The sequence below is a fragment of the Dipodomys merriami genome, unplaced genomic scaffold (genome assembly GCF_024711535.1).
Source record: "Dipodomys merriami isolate MVZ:Mamm:240054 unplaced genomic scaffold, mDipMer1.0.p SCAF_4, whole genome shotgun sequence".
Lineage (NCBI taxonomy): Eukaryota > Metazoa > Chordata > Mammalia > Rodentia > Heteromyidae > Dipodomys > Dipodomys merriami.
The window spans coordinates 87684091-87706296 of record NW_027205603.1 but is presented as its reverse complement, the minus strand read 5'-3'; the positions used below and the strand labels follow the sequence as shown (position 1 = coordinate 87706296).

Below are 22206 nucleotides of genomic sequence, written 5' to 3'. Positions count from 1 at the left end.
ACGAGTGTTTGCATAACTTAGCAATAATTCTTTCCAATTGGCAGCAACAGTTTATCTTCCAGTGTAGCTCCCTCCTTGGAAAACTGTCAGGGAGATTACATGTCACAAGGTGAAAGAATTTTGGAGGAACCAGTTGATAGACCTGATCTATTCTTTTTCCAAAGCTATACAACTGTTACATATCTATCAGTATTGACTTTATATGAGTAACCACTCATATACATAACTCACAGTAAACACTGAGTTCTTTTCTGAAACAACTTGAATAGGTTTGAAATCAAAGCTGCATCCTTACGCTTTTGTATTTTTCTGCTCACTTTTTCTCAAATTTACATGTTTTGCTGCAACTCTCCATTACTGAAATGGACTCTACTTCTAAGGTGTTTTTAAATAAATTCAATAACTGTCAAATAATGTGCCAATTGTAACTTACATGTTTTCTAATATTGTGGATTAATGAGTTTGTTAAAACAGAAAAAAGATCTTTTTCTTTTTAAAGTTGCTTCTAGCAAGCTTGATGAATTATGTACTTTTCTTTTAGAACAATGGTAAGAAATAATGAAGTCTAGAATCAAAGCAACTATATATATATATATATTTAGAGGAAGATTATAAATATATATCTATGCACACACATATAAATTTAATGCCAAGACATAATAGTAAATCTTGTTAATTCTATGGTTTTATATAACTAATATTTCTTTCTAGGAGTCAGAACTTTGCATACTTAAATGTTAAACATTGTGATTAGGGGTAGTTAATATAAACACCAGAAATATGTAATTAGACGAACAATTTGCAAGTGAACAAATTCTTCCACAGTTGGCAGAAGGACATTCTTAATACAGTCTTAACGCAGCTGCCCGGCTCCTATCATCATTGCCTTTTTTTAGGGCACATTCATATCTAAAGGACATAGAAATTCTGAAAGTTATATGAAGAAAAGATGTGGAGATGTTTAGAGAAATGACATGGAAGGTATGCATGAAAATATTAAATATGTAAACCTACACATAGTGGGGAATGAATGATGCATCCAAAAAATAAATGACGTAGAAACTATTAACATGAGATAGGCTATTAGCAAGTTTGGATCACCTCACATAGAAGTATTTCAGAATAGATTACTTTCTACCGAATGCTCAAAAACTTGAGACAATTAATAAATAATTAACCAATTAAAATATTTGATAAATTCAACTAAGATGAATAGAGATAAAGCTCTGTGTGAATTACCGTGGAACAAAAAGAAATATGACATGTGTCTGGGCTTGGACAAGCAGTTGGCATGACCCCAAAGGCCAAGGTGCTGAACGCTCAGTTCCTTGTCAGGGAAGTACAAACAACGGCAGTAGAAGCTTTAGGGAGCAGGGCCTACTGAAAGGAAGTAAGTATATTGGGGTAGTAGGGGATATTTAGAACCCCAGCCCCTCCTCTTCCTGCCTTTGCTTTCTGGCTGCCATCCAGGACCACAGACCTTTCATGCTACCTGATCTTGCCCTGACATCCTGTGCCACACAGTTCCAAAACAATACAACTGAGTGATCATGGACTGAAGCCTCTGAACTGGTCACCCAAAGTAAACCTTCACTTTCCTATCCATTGCTTATCTCTGGTATTTTGTCACAATGAGGGAAAGATGACTAACACAGGTAATGCAGTCATCTTTCTCACTCATATTACCTGGTTTATTTTAATTACAATGCTTGTTATTTTATAAAATAGCCCTATTTGTTTAATTTTGTGGCTTATCTTTTCCTATGTAAATTAAGTTTTATGAAAGTAGGGACTTTAATTCATTCAATGACTAGAATAGTATCTGCCATCTAGCCAAATATTAGTTGAAGAACAATATCCTGGACTAATTACCCATACATTACCATGCCTTGAATGTTCTCTCCGCATTTTTCTCCCAGATAGTCATCTGTTATTATTGTATTACTGGATAATAAGCAGAAGCTTTTAGCTTTGATTAATCCCTATATATTGCATTAAATTTGATTGTAGCTTTGATTAGTTCCTGTACAATTGTATTTCAAAATGTTTTGGTGATTCCTGTTTATGAAATCTTTAGTTTCAGATATAGTCTCCCTCATTTTCTTGTAGGAGTTCTACCTTTTTAGCACTTTTTTACTTTTTGGTATGCGATTCATGTCAAATTGATTTCTCTATATGGAGTGAAAAATTTTCCATGTGGATGTACAGTTCCAGCAAAAGATTTCACTTTCTTCATTGGATTGCTTTGGCATTTTTGTACAAAAATGAATGGCCTTGTAAGAAAAGGTCTATTCTTAGGCTTTTAGTTAGGACCATTGATTTATTTGTTTTTCCTTCTGTCAATACCATACTATGTTGACTTTGTAGATTCATGATGGAACTGAAAGTTTGCAATTCCTCCACCTTTGGGGTTATTTAGATGATCATTTCGGTTATTCTTTGTATTTTCATATATATATATATGATATATATATATGTGATATATATCATATATATATATGATATATATATATATATATATATGAACCACAAATCAAATTCCATTGTAAAACCTTCTTGGCGTGATAACTGGGATCAGTCTAGAAGGAAACGACTCTTCACATTATTAAGTTTGACAGCCTGTGGCCATGGACTTTCTCTCCTTTAAGTGTTTTAAAATTTGTCTCTGAGCAATAAGTGTATAGTTTCAAGTGAAAAGTCATGCACAGCTATTGCTGAAATTTTAATATTTTTATTTTCTGAGTTTTTGTCATCATTCTAGATAAAATTGTTTTATACATTTTATTTTTGCAGTAACATGCTACTAGAATATAGGAATAAGAGTGATTTTGTATATTCGGCTTACTAGAAGTGGTGATTGTTTTGTTTTTTGTTTTGTTTTGTTCCAATACTGGGTCTTAAACTCAGGGCTTTTCACTCATCCACAGATGCTCTATTACCTGAGCTATACCTCTAGTTCTGGGTTAATTGAAGTTAAGAGTCTTCCAGTTTTTTTTTGCCTGAGATGACTTCTTTTTTTAGTTGTTCTTGGTTATGGGGCTTGAACTCTGGGCCTGGGCGCTGTCCCTGAGCTCTTCAGCTCAAGGCTAGTGCTCTACCACTGAGCCACAGAGCCACTTCCAGTTCTCTAGTGGTTTATTGGAGATAAGAGTCTCACCAACTTTACTGCCCAGGATGGCTTTTAACTGGGATCCTCAGATCTCAGCCTCCTTAGTAGCTAGGATTACAAGCATGAGCTACTAAGTCTGGCTTAGAAGTAGTGATTTCACTTGCTAGAAATAGTAATTTTTTTCATATGTTGTTTAGAATTGGCTCATTTTAAACAATCACTTTATGAATAGACTTATTTCTTGCTTTTTAAGCTTTAATGCATTTACTTATTCATTATCTATTTATCTGCTTTTGTAAAGAATCTCCAGAGGAAGTCTGATGGTCATAGAGCTGCCTCTTTTATTTTTTTCATTCATTCATTACAGTCCTTGCTTGCCTGTTATCCACTCTCTCAAACCATCATCTATTTATTTATCTTTGGCTCAGTTGTTTCTAGCAGCAGATCAAATGCACTATCAATGCTTTCAACATAGCTCGTATGGAATTTCCCTTCATTTCTGAAGGAACCGTTCTTTTAGATATGTCTTGGTAGGTTTTTTGCACAAGTTTTCTTTTACAATTATTTAACGTTTTGCTTTGATTGTTTTGTTTTTTAAAAGATAAGTCAACTTATTACTGCTCTTTGTCTCCTACAGTAAATGTGTCATTTTTCTCTGGCTCCTTTCAAGAATCTGTCTTTATCTCCTCTTCTTTTTTTTTTTGTTTTGGGTCCAGTCGTGGGGCCTGAACTCGGCCTGGGCGTTGTCCCTCAGCTCTTCAGCTCAAGGCTAGCGCTCTACCACCTGAGCCATAGCACCACTTCCGGATTTTTTTCTTTTTACTTATGTGGTGCTAAGGACTCGAACCCAGGGCCTCACGCATGCAAGGCAAGCACTCTACCACTGAGCCACCTTCCCAGCCCCCTCTTTATCTCTTCTTTACCTGTATGATTTTATATACAAATATACAACTCATATATATAACTATGATTATGTATGATTTAATCGTATGTATGATTAATATGTTAGATATATTGTATAGATATAATCAGTATTCATAAACATTTAAATAAGTTTGGGGAATTTCTTATTTCTTTAAGTGTTCCTCTTGCCTGATCTTTCTTTCCTTCTTAAGAATATAGCTAGTTGGGGCTGGGAAGGTGGCTCAGTGGTAAAGAGCTTGCCTTGCATGCTTGAGGCCCTGGGTTTGATTCCTCAGCACCCATAAGCAAAAAAAAAAAGCCAGAAGTGGCGCTGTGGCTCAAGTGGTAGAGCGCTAGCCTTGAGCTGAAGAGCTGAGGGGCAGCGCCCAAGCTCAGAGTTCAGGCCCACGACTGGACCACCCCCCCCCAAAAAAAAGAATATAGCTAGCTATTTGCTCTACCCACTGAATTTGAGAATCATCTGAAGAATTCCAGGTTTAGCAATTACAGGCCCCCTAACTTAAGATTGAAGTTGATGCTTTACATATTCATAAGAAACACTTCTGTTATTCAGATTAAGGGTGCCTGTTTCCAATATGTAAATGCTTTGTTTTCTCCTCTGTTCTACCTTAGTTCTATTCAGTAAATTCATGTATTTCAGGATAATGTATCTTTATATTCATTATAGATTTTTTTTTTGGTCAGTCATGGGGCTTGAACTCGGGACCTGGGCGCTGTCCCTCAGCTCTTCAGCTCAAGGCTAGCACTCTTCCACTTGAGCCACAGCACCACTTCCAGTTTTCTGGTGGTTAATTGGAGATAAAAGTCTCACGCATTTTCCTTCTCAGGCTGATTTTCTCAGATCTCAGCCTCCTAAGTAGCTAGGATTATAGGCATGAGCCACAGGCACCCAGCTAGAATTTTTGTTTTTAAGAAACTATATATTTTTCTATCAAGTATCTTGTTGTTCATCCTCTAACTGCATCATCCAAATCATCTGTTTCTCTTAACTGCAAAATCAAACATTTTCCTGCTTCTTCACATCTAGCATTTTTTTTACCCTACCCTAGACATTGTTGATTATATGTTGTTGAGGCTTCACATTTTTTCCCTTTCGAGAACTTTCCTTTTTTTGGCGGCTTCTGATTTGATTCATTAAACTCTGTCTTATGCAACAGGCTGCGACTAAAATCTCTGCGTCGTTTTGTTTTATTTGCCACCATAATAAGCATGTTGTCAGTTGCTCAAGCATGACTGTAAGTCATTCATGTCTTTATAAAGGGTTGGGTGCGAGCAGAAATTTGACCATAATAAAATAAAGAACATCAGTATAGTGTTACTTCATGAGCAAAGAACATTTTCGGAGAGCTATGACCCCACTGGACTTAATTCCCTTATTACTATCACAAATTAGATGTAGGGTTAGCAAATATGTCACCAGGGAAAGAAAGCCTTAAGGAAGTCCCATGACCTCAGATGAAAATTTCAAGTATGTTTAAACAAATTCTCCTTGACATGATAGCTTGCTGCTTAGTTCTTCGGCCTTATTTTCTCATTACCTGCTGTCTAATACTCCATGTTGGCTGATGTGTTCATTTACCCTCATATTTTGGGACATGCTGTTTTCTCTTCCTAAAATTTTCTCGACCCCTTCATGACCTCTACCTTCTGGGGGAGTCCTTACTTGTTTATTAAAATTCTTAGGAAATCTCATATTCTCCACTAAGTTTTCTTTGATCTTGCTGTCCATCCTACCCATTACAGCTCTGGCTTTGTCCTTAGAACTCTGGGCCTGTAATCTCAATTATGCATCCTTCCAAGAATTTAATAATTTATATGCCTCTCTCCTTTATGAGATGATCAGGGATAGTTTTTAATCTATCATTCTATATCTTGCACTTAGTCTCCTGCTTGACATATTAGATGCACAATAAATGCCTCATTGTACAGATTTAATGCAGGTAATTATTGAAAATATCTGAGAAAGGGAAATCTCTAAGAGAAATTTACTGTGATTTTAATCATATTGTCACTTTAAAATCTGGGCTAGCTCTACAGGTAATAGGTTAAAGTTGATTGTGTTTTTATATTCTTTCTCAGTAAATATCATTGATTATATTTCACTTCCCTTCCCCATTCATTCTTTTCCTTTACACGTTACAAGTCCTCACCTAGAATGAAATGATTCTGTCTTTCTTAAATTCCTACAAGTAACTCTTTATATGAGCCATATGAAATCAATGTCTAATATAGTTCCACATTGGCATTTTCTCCTAAAAAAATAAGGATTAAAAGCTAAGCCTCTTCCTTGCATCTGCTACTTAGCTCACAGAGTCTGCATTTCTTAGTATGAATAAGTTGGTAAAGCAACCATGTATATTTTATTAAAGTAAATATAGATCATCTGAGTGCAGGTTACTAACCAGGAGATAATGAGATGCTTGCCAAGGATAATGGCCAAAGGTAGGCAAATCAGCTATTAGAGAAGCCTTAAAGAATACTTTCAACCTCTCTGTAAAGCAGTATGGAGGTTCCTCAAAAGACTAAACATAGAGCTTCCCTAGGACCTAGAAATTCCACTCCTGGGCATTTATGCAATAGAACATAAACAAGGCCACACTAAATCTACAAGCACAACCATATTCACTGCAATATTGTTTACCATAGCCAAGATAAGGAATCCATTCAGATATCCCTCAGTGGATGAGTGGATCAAGAAAATGCTACTGCACCATTTGTAAGGAAATGGAAAGACTTAGAAAAATTATATTAAGCAAAGTAAGCCAGAATCAAAGAAACATAGGTTGCATAATTTCTGTCTAGAATGTGCCTATAAATCTACAAGTAAACACAGTGGATGATAAAAAAAACACAAAAAAACCAATGGACATGATAAATTATACAGGATTTTAGACAATCACACAGTGAGACCAAAGGAGGATATTCTTAGAAGAAGATCACAAAAGGCTCAATAGTTATGTGTATATGATCATATAAAATGATATTTATCAAACTGAACTGCAAGAAATGGAAAGGAGGATTTTTGGCATTCTGTTTTTTTGCTTTCTTTTCTGCTTTGTTGCTGTATTTGATTTCTGTACCCTTTGTCTTATATATAAGTTTATCTGTTGGGGGAGGGTAATGGTGGGACAAAGGGTGAACAAATGCAGTAGTGATACTAGACACTGTTGAAAATGAACTATAAAATTTGTAAGGGGATAAGAGAGAAAAACTGGGAGAAAGCAAGGGAAAGGAGTGACACTATTCAAAAAGAAATGTACTCATTACCTGATAGGTAACTGAAACCCTCTGCACATCACCTTCACAAAAACAGTTTTCTTTTTTTTATTATTGTGAAAATACTGTACAGAAGGGTTACAATTACATGAGCAAGATAATGAGTACATTTCTTAACAAGCATTGTATCCTCCTCCTTTGTTTCCCCTTCCCATCCCATCCTTCCCCCACCCCCCCCCCCCCGCATCAAAGTTGTAAAGTTCGTTTTCGACATAATGACTTGTACGTCTCGTTGTTGCAATGGGTCCACCTGTATCCCTATTTAAATTATTTGTTTTTTTCCTTCCCTCCACAAATTACAACATCAAATATAGTGAAAGTAGGGGTTATACCGTGGGGGAGGGACATACAAAGCAACAAAGAAATAATCTTATAAATGTGTTAGAAACAATCACATGAAAGAAAAAAAAACATTTGAATACATATCTTAGGGTTGATTTCCCTAACATCAACTTATCTGACCTTTTCTGCTTGACTCAGACATATACTAGTTATTGCAAATAAAGGAAACCATGGGACCTATGTTTCTTTGGGCCTGGCTTACCACTTAATGTAATTTTTTCCAAGTTTTTCCATTTCCTAACAAATGGGGCAATGTCATTCTTTCTGATGGAGGCATAGAATTCCATTGTGTATATATACCACATTTTCTTGATCCATTCATCTACTGAGGGTCATCTGGGCTGGTTCCATATCTTAGGTATGGTGAATAATGCTGCAATAAACATAGTTGTGCTGGTAGCTTTAGTGTGGTCTTGTTTGTAAACATTTGGGTAAATGCCCAAAAGTGGGATTGCTGGGTCATAGGGGAGCTCTATGTGGAGTCTTTTGAGGAACCTCCATACTGCTTTCCAAAGTGGTTGAACAAGTTTACATTCCCACCAACAATGCAGTAGGGTTCCCTTCTGTCCACATCCCCTCCAGCATCTGTTGTTGTTAGAGTTCTTGATTATAGCCATTCTAACTGGGGTCACAATAACAGTTTTCTTTACAAGTACTTTCAAGTTCCATACATCAGTGAACCCTCTCACTACCTCCACGTTCACTCCCAACCTCTAATCGTATGATTCTGAGAGTGAAAAATAATGCAACATCATTAAAATATGAATTCGCACCTTTGTTCTTGTCCCATAATTGAATTTTCAAGTAGTTGATTACATTTCTCCCTGTGGATTAGGGAAACCAGCAGTACCATATCTAATTTATTGAACATATTTTGGCCCTCACTACTTTTCCTTCAGTCATCTTTAAACACACTTAAAGAAATGAGTAAGATGATGTAGAAGCTCCGGAGCATGGCTGCCTGTGGGAAGAGCAGCCCGAGACTGCAGGATAGTGGGAAATGGAATCCTGTGGCTCAGAGCCTGCAATTCTCTGCTCAGGAAAATTAGGTCTTTTCAAAAGAGTTTTACCTTGGTTCTTATAAACGTTGGTGGTAAGAAGAATTTACATGTTAATGTGAATGTCAGTGTTCACATTTTTCTCACTGTTAATTCCTTAGTTCTCTGTAACTTTTAAAGTTAAAAGGGATCTTTGAAATTAAACGTGCTGAAAATATCTCTTAAAAATAAGGAACACATTTAGATTCTGGAGCACAGCAAATTCCTTGTGAAGAAAAGCTCCAAATTTGTAATTCTATTTGCATTTCCATAAACACAGAGAATCTTTGTCTACACTTATTATGTGACAAATAACAGCATTAGAAGTGGGGTGTTTGAAGACTCTAATTTTGCACTTGCTCCCATTCTTGTTAGGTTTACCATGTGAGGCAACAGAAAAACGTGTACTTGAGACCCCAAATTTTTCCCCAGTGAACTGATATTTTAAATAACACTGGCCCCATTTAAAGTAACTAATACATTAATTTTTTATACACATATATAGAAATGCATATCTATATATGTGTATATGGCCAGATGCTGATGGCTCATGGCTATAATCCTGGCTACGCATATGTTTCTGTAATACAGATAGGTTCTCTTCTAAAATGCTTTCCAATAACCACCTCAGCCTTGATATAATTAATATATGCTAATAAAAATTAAATGACCTTAACTAAAATTCTTTGTGTGCTTGTGAGCAGCCCTGCCTCAGAGGAAGTGATGAAGCGTGGCTCATGAAACACACACTACATGTGGTGTAGATAGGTATAGGCCTAGCCCATAGTTAGAGCCCAGTGAGGAGTAACTAGTAGATTCTTTTATTCCCTCCACATTCTGATGCTTACTGAGCTCATGGGCTGAGTTTGAATAATGCTTACAGTTTGCTTGTTGGATGGCATCAGCCAGCATTGGACTTACTTAATATAAAAGAAGGAGAATGATCCAAGTTTTCTGACGAAGAATAGACCCCCCACTACTTGAGTCCTTCATCAGCTCACAGAGGAAGATGCCTGAGCAAGGAGGATGGGATCCAAGGCCGCAGGCCCAGGCCCCCTCCGTGGCAGCACAGGCCTATGGATCCCAACACGGCAGCATCCTCATCGCGTCCGTAGCCCTCTCCATGGCAGCGCTTCTCACGCATTGGTGCTCAGATGGCACTTGTTCAATAAGTACTTCACCAAACCCTTTGGTTTGGGTGTGGCAATCTTTGCAGAGCTTGTGGCTTTGCAAGTCTATGGTGAACAGATAGAGTGTGTGATAGAAGCATCTCTGTGTTGTGCATGCAGTTAAAGCGACATGATATGCATAGCATACACATAGATGACAGACACAGGTGTATGACAGACCATGTATGTGGTAGATACATGAATGTCATCGCATATGATATAGGTGTACATTATCAGTACATATATGACCATGTATAGGTATGTCACATAGATGAATCTCTATGTGTGATATATGCATAGCATATGCAATACTGACATGTGTTATATTGGTATGCATTTTTGATTTTAGGTGGGAGAAGTGATCACAGGTGGTGGAGGAGCCTCCAGGTCTGCGAAAACCCCACTGGACAGCAGCAGAGAGCAAACACACAGAAGGTACCGCCTCTCCCCGCTGCCCTCAGCTTCATGACACGTTCTCTTCATTGTCCTTTGTTAGCCAGAATGCAGTTTCCAAAACGATGGACTGTTTAAAATTTAAAACCAATCATACCCTAATGTAATCATACTTGTTCCCAAATCCTTAAGACTCTTGATCCCTAAAACACTAATCTGTGCAAACACAGGTTCCATATTTTTTCTGAAATTAACCGTAAGGCTGACAATATCGGCAGCAATGATGGCATGTAGTACACACTGATGTGTCAGGCACTGCTGTGTGTGCTGTTTCCCCCAGCAGCACATTCCATCCTCTGCTTTCCATCCTCACTCTACAGAGAGGAGCCTGACAGAGGAGAAAATGTCTAGGCCCGAAGGTCTAAAACTACGATGTGAAGGCCATGTAGCCGGAGCCTGCTGAGACAATGCTGCTGGTGCCCGCCCACCCTTCACTCACACACCGTCCTCTAGGGATCCACAGGCAGCCTAGATGCCTCGACGACTCTCACAGATCCATAGGCGTAAAAGCCCCCTCACTGTCCTCCTGAAAACCTCCTCACCTAATTCACTTCCTAGCCTCCCCTCCCCATGCCCAAGAGAATATGCACCCCTTCTTGGTATTTCCCCATGTCAGAAACTTTTCTCTGCGTCTCTGATTCATGCGACCCTCGCTCTGGCTTCTGGAAAACTCCAGACCACAACCAGACTCCCCGAAACATAGCAGCCCCAGTCTTTGTGTTTCTTATTTCTTCTCTACCAAGAGATCTCATTTTCTTCAACCGTCTTTCTATTTCTTATAATTTCCAGACTCTCACCATCCAGATGGTGCAGTCTTCTTTGGACTGAGGCAAGCTATCTTTGTGATACAAGTGTATACACTAGAATTATCACCTATAAAAATACCTGCACAAGATATATATATATATATATATATGTATATATATATATACATATATATATATATTGCATAATAAGGCACTGGGATATTTCTGTATTCAAAGACAACTGTTTAAGTTTTGTAGAGATTTTTAAACCGTGGGATTCTTTGAACAACAGATATGGAATTAAATTTCTACTGAAAACTAAGTTGCTGTTTTGAACCATGAAATCCATTGATATTTCTCACGTTCATGATTTCCATTACTGATAGCAGGTTCATGGTATCAGGGAACAGTCGCAGTCATAATTAATTCCCAGCATCCTCACCCCATGTGAAGAACCTGACTCATTTGTGGGGAATTGTGTGGATGTAAAGTCAAATCACTGCTCACACTTTGGAACTGGTTTTCAGACACCATGAAAACTGTCATTACTGTGATTATGCTTGAAGATACAAGACATCTTAGCACAATTCTTTTTATTAGTATTTTTGCAGAGCCTTTCATTTTCATTCTCATTGCCACACATTGAATGTCTGTGTGCACGTTGTTTGAGATGGCCCAGAATCACTGAGAAACTTCCTAGTGCTCATTATCTCCTGAGAGGGCCAATACCTTTGGGCACCATCCCTATTGGAAAAGTAACTGACCATCAACTTTAAACATGGGTTTGGGATTGGGGGGGCCTGTTGCCTTGTAAAGCAGAAGGACCACAGATACTAGTACTACTCTAAAATGCGGAAAAGGGCCTCATACCTCTCTTAACTAGAGTGGTCTGTTTCTTAAATTGTGGAAACAGAGTGAATGTAGGGACATTCACCCGGAGCAGGGTTTTATCTGTTGTGACTGGTGGGCAACATCTGGTGAACTCTTGGGGGCCCATTACATTGTAGTTTGAAATAAGATGCACAACTTATGAAAAATGATGGCATTTGTTGAGTCTATGACACCATCAATTATAAGTAATCATCAAAATAGCAATTTAAAGTCAGTACCATTGTTTCTAAATGACTGAGATTCAATAAGATAACAATCCTCCCAGGTCATAAAGTTGAAGTGGAACCAGGAATATGAAAGTTTGGGCTCACCTCTCATTCCTATCACAGTGTCTCTTAAGGAAGAGAGGATCTTAATTTTTAACTAATCAAAATGGCAATGCTTTGATAGTTAATGTTAGGAACCCAATCTGAGTTTGAGGTAATAAAGTAGTCCCTTATGCTGTATGGCTTTGTGCTTTTTGTCTTTCACATTTAATCTGATTAAAATACTGCATCTGTGCATGCACAGAAGAGGAAGAAAGATATGCACAACCACAAGATCTTAGGAAAGAATAAATCTCACTAGAAGAATAAGCATAAGACTTAGGAAAGAATCTGGCATTAACCCATTAAACCATAAAAACCTCTTAAGATAAAGAAGGGAGAAATCGCTGCACACATTTTGCTAAATACATTTTAATAATTATTCTAGATATAAATGATCTTTACTATCCAAATAAAAGACACAGACTAGATGACTAGATTCAATAAACTAGAAACTCATTTTCACACATAGCCTCAGAGTAGAGGGATAGAAGATGATGCTTCAAGCAAATGGAATCTGAAAGGAAGCTGGAGTCAGTATACTCATATGACAGTGATGACCCAAAATTAGTTGAAGAGATAAATGGGTTCACTGCAAATAAATAATGTGAATAACCTATCAAGAAGATATGATTGCTAATATTAGGTTCATTAAATGTTAGTGTATGTAATTTCATAAAACAAATACAATTAGACATAAAGGGTCAGACAGGTCCAGATGCAGAAATAGTAGATGATCTCTGCATTCCGCTTTCTTTCTACCATATTTTTGTTAACATATATTAGTTGTAGAATGGGGTTTCCTTCTGGCATGCCCATACATGCATATGATGTACCTTGGTCAGACTCACCTGTCCACCATCTACCTCATCATCATTCCCCACTTCCTAAACCAGTCTCAACCATCTCCATCTTCACATATCGACAGTGTGTGGACCACTCACCCTCCTTCCGCCTCTCTGTTCACCCTCTCCCTCTCACTACTGCCCACCTCCTGGGCCATTTTACGTTCCTGTCACTCATTGTTGTCAAGCATATTTTAATCCTTAAAGGGAATTTCACCTTGACACATGCAGATTGACCCCTCACCTACCCTCACTTTCCCCATCTCCACACGACCCTCTTATTTCAGAGTTCAGTGGGTTTTGTTTTGCCATCATTACTCATAGATGCAATGTATTTTGAATTATTAGCCATCTAAAACTTTTTCTTCCCACCCAACAAATCTTAAACAGCCCATAGCCCTCTTGGACAAAAACAACGTGTTATTCCTTGAATGAAACTAAATTCCTGAAGGATCTTACCTAAATATGAAAACCAAAATATTCCTTTAAGTGTTTTCTGCAATGCATACTCAGTGGTTATGAAATGCTTTAGGTTATACGTATTATAGAATATGTATGTTTACTCATGGTCTATTAATTTTAAGTATGTGATATTTTTGATACTATTATAATTATATTTTATATTATTCATTGTCCTTTGCTAGCACGTAGATTTGCATTTCCTTTGTTATCATGGCAAAATACTACAAAGTGACCATTCTGACCCCTTGAAAGTGTGCGGTTCACTGACATTCATTTGGGTCACAGTGCTGAGTAACACATCACCACCATGTAATACACTGTATAATTGATTGTGTACCTAGGAGCCTCATAAGCTGTCTCTTGTTTTTTTGTTCTTTTGTTTTTAATCTGAGGGCTCTTTTATTTCTTTCTATAAAGAATGCTTACTTTCCTTCTTCCCAATCCTTATCCCTGGTTTCCTCTTTCTGCCTTACCGCACAGAGGTAGGTTTCAGTACAATATTGCATCATGGCCGTAGGCTACTTTGTCTCAGTGCCAATTCCAGACAGAAGGGTTTCATCATCAGGTCTAACACAGCTGAAGCACAGTAAGTGTGGTTTACAGTACATGCTTTCCTATTGTGATAGCTGACAGTAGTTTTAAATGTTCTTCTGGTTCTTGTACAAAGTGCTTTTGTTTTAAAATTTCCTTCACTATTTTGTTGTTGTTGTTGTTTTATCTTGAGCTGGTCTGTCCAGGACAGTTCTCCGGTTTGCTCTCACTCTTGAATGTAGGTGGATCACATCCAGACTGACAGTGTTCTGAGGAGTCTACCTTGAAGCACATGTTTTTGCTCCCTGGCCAAGTACCTACCTCCCAGGCCTCTTAAGAAGCCCCACACTGCTCTCCAAGGCAGTGGACTATGAAGGAAGTTCAGTGTACAAGAGTTAGCAACATATCTGGGCCCAGAAGGAAAGAACGTGTACCCAGACAAGTTAAATGAAGTGTTTTTACTTTCAAAATGGCAGAAGGGAACAAGAGAGGAAAAGAATTCATTGAGAGCTCGTCCTTCAAAGTCCACAGGGACTACAACTGAAGGACCTCAGAAAGCATCCTGCCCTGGCTTTGTGTCCCAAGGCAGCACCCTACGTGGAGTTAACGCACCCAAGGACATCCTGTCACCAGCTGTCAAGGCTCTGCTCTGCCCCACGGAGGCAGCTTCGCTCCAAGTCCCCTGAGGGGGTGAGCAGAGCGCGTTTGTTCTTCATTCATTATTTTTGTTTTCATTTGTTTGGATCTGAGACAGTCTCAAACCCTTGTGAGTGCTGGGATTCCAGGCATGTTTCCAACACACTCAGCTCCTCACTCATTCTTAACACAGAGAAATTGGGGGCACAGTACCCTTGGTGTAGAAACAGTGCCCTGCCGCTCCTGACATGCAAAAGGAAGTGGTGGCCATCCTCTTCCTCAGATTCCATGGGGTCTTCAGACCAAAGCATGACACCAAGGGCTGGCAAATGCCAGGGCTCAGGGGGCCCAAGAGTTCTGCTTCACACCCTTAGTCCATACTTTCACTGAATTCTAACCTTGCTCCTCCTTGGTGTATTATCAGATCTGCCAAGGCTTTAGGTTTTCAGTAAAAGCTGGGAGAGTCTTTGCTGGCTATGCTAGCTTATCATTTTATCAGGAAAGGGTCGTCCTTCATGTTCATCGACATAAAGAAATGTTGATGTGTTTTACATCTCAGGATCTCAGTGATTTAGATGTATTCATTTTGTCTTCTGGTTGTTCTTACTAGACTCCAGAGGGTCTGGTTCTGACAGGACAGACAGGTGGAGGGCAGAACTAGAGATGGGTATCTGTCCTGATGCCCTGTGACACTGAGCAGGAAGCAGAGGGCAGACAAGCCATTCTATTTATTCTGGAAATTAGTGTGGTCCTCCAGGCCCTAGGCTAAGCTGCTAATTCCATCAGTGCTTCAGGAGTCTATTCTCCACACAATCTGGAGCAGGTGAGCTACAGAAAGCGGTGTGCTTGCTGTGTTCATTGTGTGTTACAAAACCCAGATTACAGCTCCAGAGATATGATTCTTCCAAGGCAGAGAGCCTGCTTTTCCTCAAAAGCAAGGACAGCATAATTATGATAGAAGGATTTAGATATCTAGTTAATTAAGGCATGGATAATGTCCCTTTTAAAAAAAGAAAATAATAGATTTTAAAATCAGAGTTTTATTTAACAGCAACTGTTAACACTGTCCTTGAAAATCTAACTGCCTACATTTGTATTAGGAAATATTTGCGTCAGTGATCATTGTTATTATGTTCTTAGTATTAATACAATTAAGGAACTCTCCAACACGATAGCTATAGTAGAATAACTTAATCACAACTGGTCTAGGTTGTATCTAATTGTGTAAAGATTCACACCAGGCAGTAGGATTCCTGGCCCTCAGGCAGGAGAACTTCTATGTCTTGTGTTTCAATATTTGTACCTGACTCATATTGTTTAGGTTGAATGTGTCCACAACGACTGCAGTAACTAAGATCAACTTTAAACTTGGGGTGTTGAATTACCCCATTTGACAAGTCAGTGGAGATTAGAGTTCCTGTGTTTGGCTCAGAAGCTTGAGAGCCAAGGCATCAGGATAGCATCTCTGTGGTTTGCTTGGCCTTGTTCCTTTTAATGTCACTGTCTGACTTATGAAAAGGCATATACCAGTTTCCCCTGGCCTAGTCCCCAGAGCCTGTGAATAGTAGCCTTCAGTAGCCAGGGAGTCTGCCTATAGGTAATGCCAAATGACTTTACAATAGGGAGAGGGTCTCAGTGTAATCAAGAAAGAAGAAAGCAGAAGAGCTAAGCTCAGAATGATGGAAAGGATCATATGCCAAGGAATGTAGGCAGCCTCTGGGGAAAACTCCAGAAGGACACAGGCACCCTAATGTGGTATTAGCCTGGAGAGGCCCATGGTAGATGTCTAACATACAGAACTATGAGATAATGTGCATTTTTCTAAGCCACTAAGTTGTGGTGATTTCTGTGTGTGCACTAAGGCATTTCAGTTTGTGTGTGTACTCTATACTGAGCAAATCAGAGAAGTCAGCATTCCAGATCCTTCTCCTTTCTTTATCATTGGATCCTGTGAGCTCTTCCCTTCTAGCTCTTCATAAAGTATGCAGTAGGTTGTCATAAACCATCATTGCTGAGCTGTGGCGCACCAGCACGCATTCCTGCTCTCTAACTGTATTACACTACTGGACTTCAAGCTTCCCCTTTCCTTCCCCAGTCTCCAGTAAGTACTATTTTATATTCAGATCAACTATTTTTTGCTTCCACAGAAGAGAGAGAGCATTCGGTATTTCTTTTGGGGACATGATTTCTGATTTGTTTTACTTTACACGGTGGCTTCCAGTTCCATCCACTTGGCTCCAAGTGTCAGGATTTTATTCAATTCGTTTTAGGGCTGAGCAATGGGCCCTTGTGTGCACAAGTGGCATTTTCCTTCACCGTTCATCTGCCCACAGACTCCTCGGTTGACCTGACGTCCTGTCAGGTGTGCATCCACAGGAGGCAGCCATCTCACCTCTTTGTTGGAAGAAATGCGTCTACTTGTCCTAGTGTAGGAGATGGTTGAGGTTACTTGGGATCTATTCTAGTGATGGAATCCCACTTTCCCTGAGATCCAGGTTATCTGCCAACACCCAGTCATAGAACAGAAGATGGGTCTACTGAGCAGGTGCACACCACTCCAGGGCCTGTGGCTTTCCCATCTACAGTTGGCACCTAGTAGGAGTGAGGTGACTGGAAGGGACACAATGGGGTATATGGGTCCTAGAGTGCTTAGACGGTCTCTTTTTCATCCCGTGATGCATGGATCATATAAGCCACAACCATATGATCTGGGTGTTTTTCTATACTTGAATTCTTGAATTACACCCAATAAAAAGGTTTCAAATGATATTAAAAGTGCCATACAGTGAGTGATATATCTTTGCTCAATCCATCCTGAGCCTGACCCTCAGCTCCATCTCCCCTCTAACTCCTGACCTTCTCTCCCAGTCATCCCAGGTCACCCCAGGGATGAGGTATAGGGCAGATGGGGCTCATTGATGGTGTAAATGTGGACAAGGATGGAGAACTCTCATGATTGCCTCTTTCAGCTCATCAGAGAAGTTGTATCAGTGGACCAGGGAAGTTATGTCATTTGAACACACATCATACGGCCATAAAAGCAGCAATTACTGTGATTATAAAGTCTCCTTTTGTTGGTGATGGTCATGTCTTTGTCATTCAGCATGAGCTTCCTGGGGAGTAGAGACCTTTGTGATTTTTCTCCTTTCATTTTCCATCTCCAGGACCTGCACAAACCTGGGTACATCATAAGCACCTGTTGAATGAATAGATAAATGACTTGTGGTCAGCTAGGAAGAGAGAAAGTAATTATTTTCACTTGCAACCAAAAACAATCGAAGGGAACTGAAACTTGAATTAGCAGGGTGCTAACAAGGAACAATGTCACTGTTCTATTTTCTAACTAAATTTACCTAACACTCAAATAAAAGTGATGATTTAATATCATTCCTGTCCTTTGGAAACAAATCACTGGCTCTAACATTCCTAAAACCAAACATACTCCCTAGTGCCTGGGCATCCCTAAAGAGAAAAGAAAAACATGATACAGTGAGGTGCTCCAGTTCCCAAGATGGGGGGAAGTAGCGTTTGCCATATATAGAAAGACTGTCCTTGTCTGAAATGCAGGCACTTCCTCTATGTGGGGACTTGGAGCATCCATCCTGCCCTCAGTCACCTCAAGGTGACTGGGCTGGATAGGAATCCCTGTCCTACTCTGCCAGCCTTGCAGCCTCATTCTCTGAATATGTTCCACTCAGAGGGGGCAGTACAAATGACTCCTTACTTCTTGTCTGAACTGTCCATCTGGAAAATCCTTCCACCTCCAGAGCTAGCAACTTCCACTCCTCTCTCAGTGCCAGGTTCCCAGACCCCTTCCTGCATGATTCCTCCCCTACGTGCATCCCTTTGCCCTGGACACAATGCTTCCGCAGCATCTGCTCATCCCGTCTGCAGAGCCGAAAAGCTGAGTGTTCTTTGGTTATGGGTACAAGCTATGCCTTACCCTTAAATGAATGTCTAGCACTAACCCCAGCACTGGGCACTTGAAAGATGTGCACAGAAAAAGCATGCTGCACCGATGGACTGTGGTCCACTGACGACCACTCCCCCCACTCTTGCTGGAAGTCTGCTGAGCTTCCTCACTGCTCCGTGTCCTGACCCTGTGTGTGACTCCCTAGTTGACGGCAGCTCTGTTTATTGTCACCCCTACTTTACAGATGTGTCTTTGGGGATACTTAGCGGCTTGATGAGAGCCAGGATTTTGTGCCATAACCTAGATACACTACTGCCCTCTGCCTTCCAGTAGCCGATTTTGCTTCCTGATCACAGGAAGCAAGTAAAATGATGGCCACCTACTGTGGTTATGACACAATTGCTTTCCTCATTAGTGCTGATTGAGAGAACTTGTTTATGGTCACTGTCTGCTGCCCATGGTGCCTGGCTTCTTTCTGAGGAACAGGCTGAGCAGTGCTGATACCTGAGACATTGTTTTGCTGTGTGGTTGGGGCTGACAGTCATCCTCCCTCCCTCTGAGTCAGAAGGAGGGGACGATGGGATTGTCAGAGAATTTGATGATGAAAGTAAAGGCCTCTGCACAGGGCACAACCCAGGACACACTGTGTGAGTCCCCAACAGGACACCAGGTTTAATGACTCATTAGTACTCAGGATCTAGCATATAATCCTACTCATGACTAATGTTTATTTCCACGAAAAGAGCACAAAGCGGCCTTGGCAAAAGGCAAAGTCTAGAGAAAGCCAGGTGTAAGTTTATAAGAGTTCTTTCCCTGTGGATTGACACAGGACACACCAAATTCCTCCTTCAGCCCGTTTCGTTGGCACATCTGAGAAGCATTGATAGAAGTTTGGGCTAGGATTTTCACTGGAGGCTGGCCGGCACCCTCTGCCTCTCATGGATACAAGTTCTGCGCACCCAGAAGGAAAGTACAAGCTGTATTGTTTTACACATTGTTCACTATGGTTCTCCCTCCTTATTATTTAGGGAGAGTCTGATATCAATGTTGGAACTATTGATCATCAGAGGCCCTGACTTTCAGACCTTCCTAATGGTAACAAGCTCTGGTTTGCTGTGCTCAGCCACTACCCTAGTGATAGCTCCTGTCTACTGTGAATCCAGAGGATGAGCAGCACTGTAGCTGAGGCCTGAAATCTCTGTTCGTTTAAAGGCAGAGGATTCATTAAATACCACAGTACAGAGGACTCACTATGTACCACACTATGGAAGAGTCAGGTTCTGTATCTGCAGCAGGCATTTATCTGAGCCCTAGGTTCTTCTTTGCCACTCAACTGCATCCTTAAGCATTTCCATCCCACCTTCAGTCCTAACTTTTCCACTCCTCCAGAGAAGGACCAGCTATTCTACCTTCTTTTTGGAGAATTTATAATGTGCAAGCTGGGTCTTCAGAATTCACTATTTTTTAGTCTGTGTAAGTTGTATATTTTTCTTTAACAAGTCCATGTGTATTAATCAAAATCCTGAAGGAAACTAAAATCTGAAGTGCCACCAAGAGCAGAGTGCAGAAGTGATGACCAGGGTTACAAGAACAATAGAGAGTTTACACTGTCACAAGGGAACTGAACCTCATCTCCCCAACAGAAAGCACCTACTGGGTGCATCAGAGAACATCAATTGGAGTTCCACACGAGATGGATTGTGACTTTTTTATGTCTGAGATAACTTTTTATGTAATTTCTTTATCTTTCCACAATACATACAAGATGAAAAAAAAATTTGCCTAAAAGATATTAGTATTATAGAAAAATAGATTAATAATATGGCAATTACCCAATGCTATAATGAGTTCTGCACTGCCCTGTGAGACATTACATGGAGCTTTGTCCGTGCGTGGACAGTGTGACTACCATAGCACCTAGAATATAGTGACATTAACATGAATCTCTTGAATGAATAGGTAGTGATTCTAAAACAATTTGACTGAGTACCAAAGTCACTGAGAGGGGTCTTTATAAATGTCCAGATCACTTGGCCAAGCTCCAAAGGCACTAAATAGAAGTTGCAGGACAATAACCTAGGGACGTGTGTCATCCACAGTTTTATCTAAGACCATGTCATTGGGAGCCATTGGCTAAAACAGGTTCTTCGTGGTTCTGATCAGTTCTGGGTACTCCTGAAATAAGTGGGCAAGGGCAGTAGGAACAGGTACTTATGGGAGGGTGATGGGGGGCTGAGCTTTTCTGTATGCCTGAACTTCTGAGTGCCTCTAGCAAACCATTTAGCCTGGTTAGGAGTAACACTTGCCTGGAGTTAATCTGTTATTGATCCTGGCTGTGTGACTTTCCCTGATGTATCGTTTCAATTATTAAAAAAAATTCTGAGGTAAGCAGAGCCTCCAGGTGACCTCTTTCCAGCTGTCTGTGCATTAGTAACACAGCTCTGCAGAACTTTTTAACACTTTATTTATCTGTACAAAATCTTGTTTCTATAGACAATGTTCTACATTACTTGAAGCTGGAGTCAATCTCTTGTTTTTTTGTTTTTTTGTTTTTTTGTTTTAAATCTCTGTGCCATATGGGTAGCACTTTCTAATGCTTGCTGAATAAATGAGTTGATCCTATTTGAAACTAAGTTTTTAAAGGATGCAATGTTAATTTTCACTTTTTCTGTTGTAGAAGCAAGCAAACTGAGAAACTAGAAGTTGATCCAAGCAAGCATTCATGCCCTGATATAACTACCATAGTTCAAGAAAATCAGCATGCATCCAGAAGGTTGAGATCGGAACCCAAAACTACACCTAGTGAGGAACATCCAGACTTTGAAGATAACCCAGAAGTTCCTCCCCTGATCTGAAATCACAGGCCGCATTGCCATGGCTCTGTGACCCATTAGGCCCACATTTTTCAGTGTGAAGAATAAGTGTATGTTATTTATGGAGCAAGCACAGAATTAACTATTATTATTACCACTTTATTGTGGAAACTCCTCCTTTGAATAGTAATAGTCTTGAGTTTGAAATTAAAGTGTATGCCTTCAATAAGCCGACTCATCATTTGTCTATAATGTAAGGGGGCTGGTGACAATATTCGGTAACATGGCAGAACTATTACATGAAGTATTGATTATAAGACACAAAATGTCTGCTTATGCAAGAGATTCAGGATTATTGTGAAAGGACTGATGATTAAATTAGAATATGAGCAAATTGGTAGAATTTAGAAGTTAAAACCATAACCTAGACCCAGTTAGAATGCTTCCATGTAGTTTTATTTTGGGTAAGTTTTTATTTTATTGTAAAGTTGAGTAAGGTAATGAGTCCATTTCTTGTCGAGCATTGTTACCCCATCCTTTGTATTTCTCCTACTATCTCATCCACAGTGCTTCAAGCGTCCCTTTCAGGAGTGTCTGCTTTCACTGACTGTAGTGTTCAATGGCAAGAATATGAATTTTGGCATTAGCCACTGTATATCTGGCTTCATAGAGACCTTCAGTGAGTTCTTCCACTCATCGGACCTTAGTGGCATGGTCTGTAACATGGGGTATTTGCCTGTCAGTTCATCTCACA

General features: G+C 39.7%; 1 protein-coding gene across 3 annotated transcripts in view; it reads left to right on the top strand.

The window, feature by feature from the left end:
• The window catches only part of Dnaaf11 (dynein axonemal assembly factor 11), a 76158-nt gene extending 54483 nt beyond the window's left edge, over positions 1-21675 (top strand). Inside the window, exons 11-12 of one of the 3 annotated variants that reach the window (XM_069991841.1) lie at positions 10207-10292; positions 21317-21675. In XM_069991841.1, coding sequence (XP_069847942.1) covers positions 10207-10292; positions 21317-21494 — 264 coding nt within the window. In that variant the 3' untranslated portion in view covers positions 21495-21675. Of the gene's footprint in view, positions 1-10206; positions 10293-10630; positions 10850-21316 lie in introns of those variants that run through there. The other 2 variants (XM_069991842.1, XR_011365804.1) reach the window with 2 other exon arrangements.
• Positions 21676-22206: the final 531 nt, after the last annotated feature.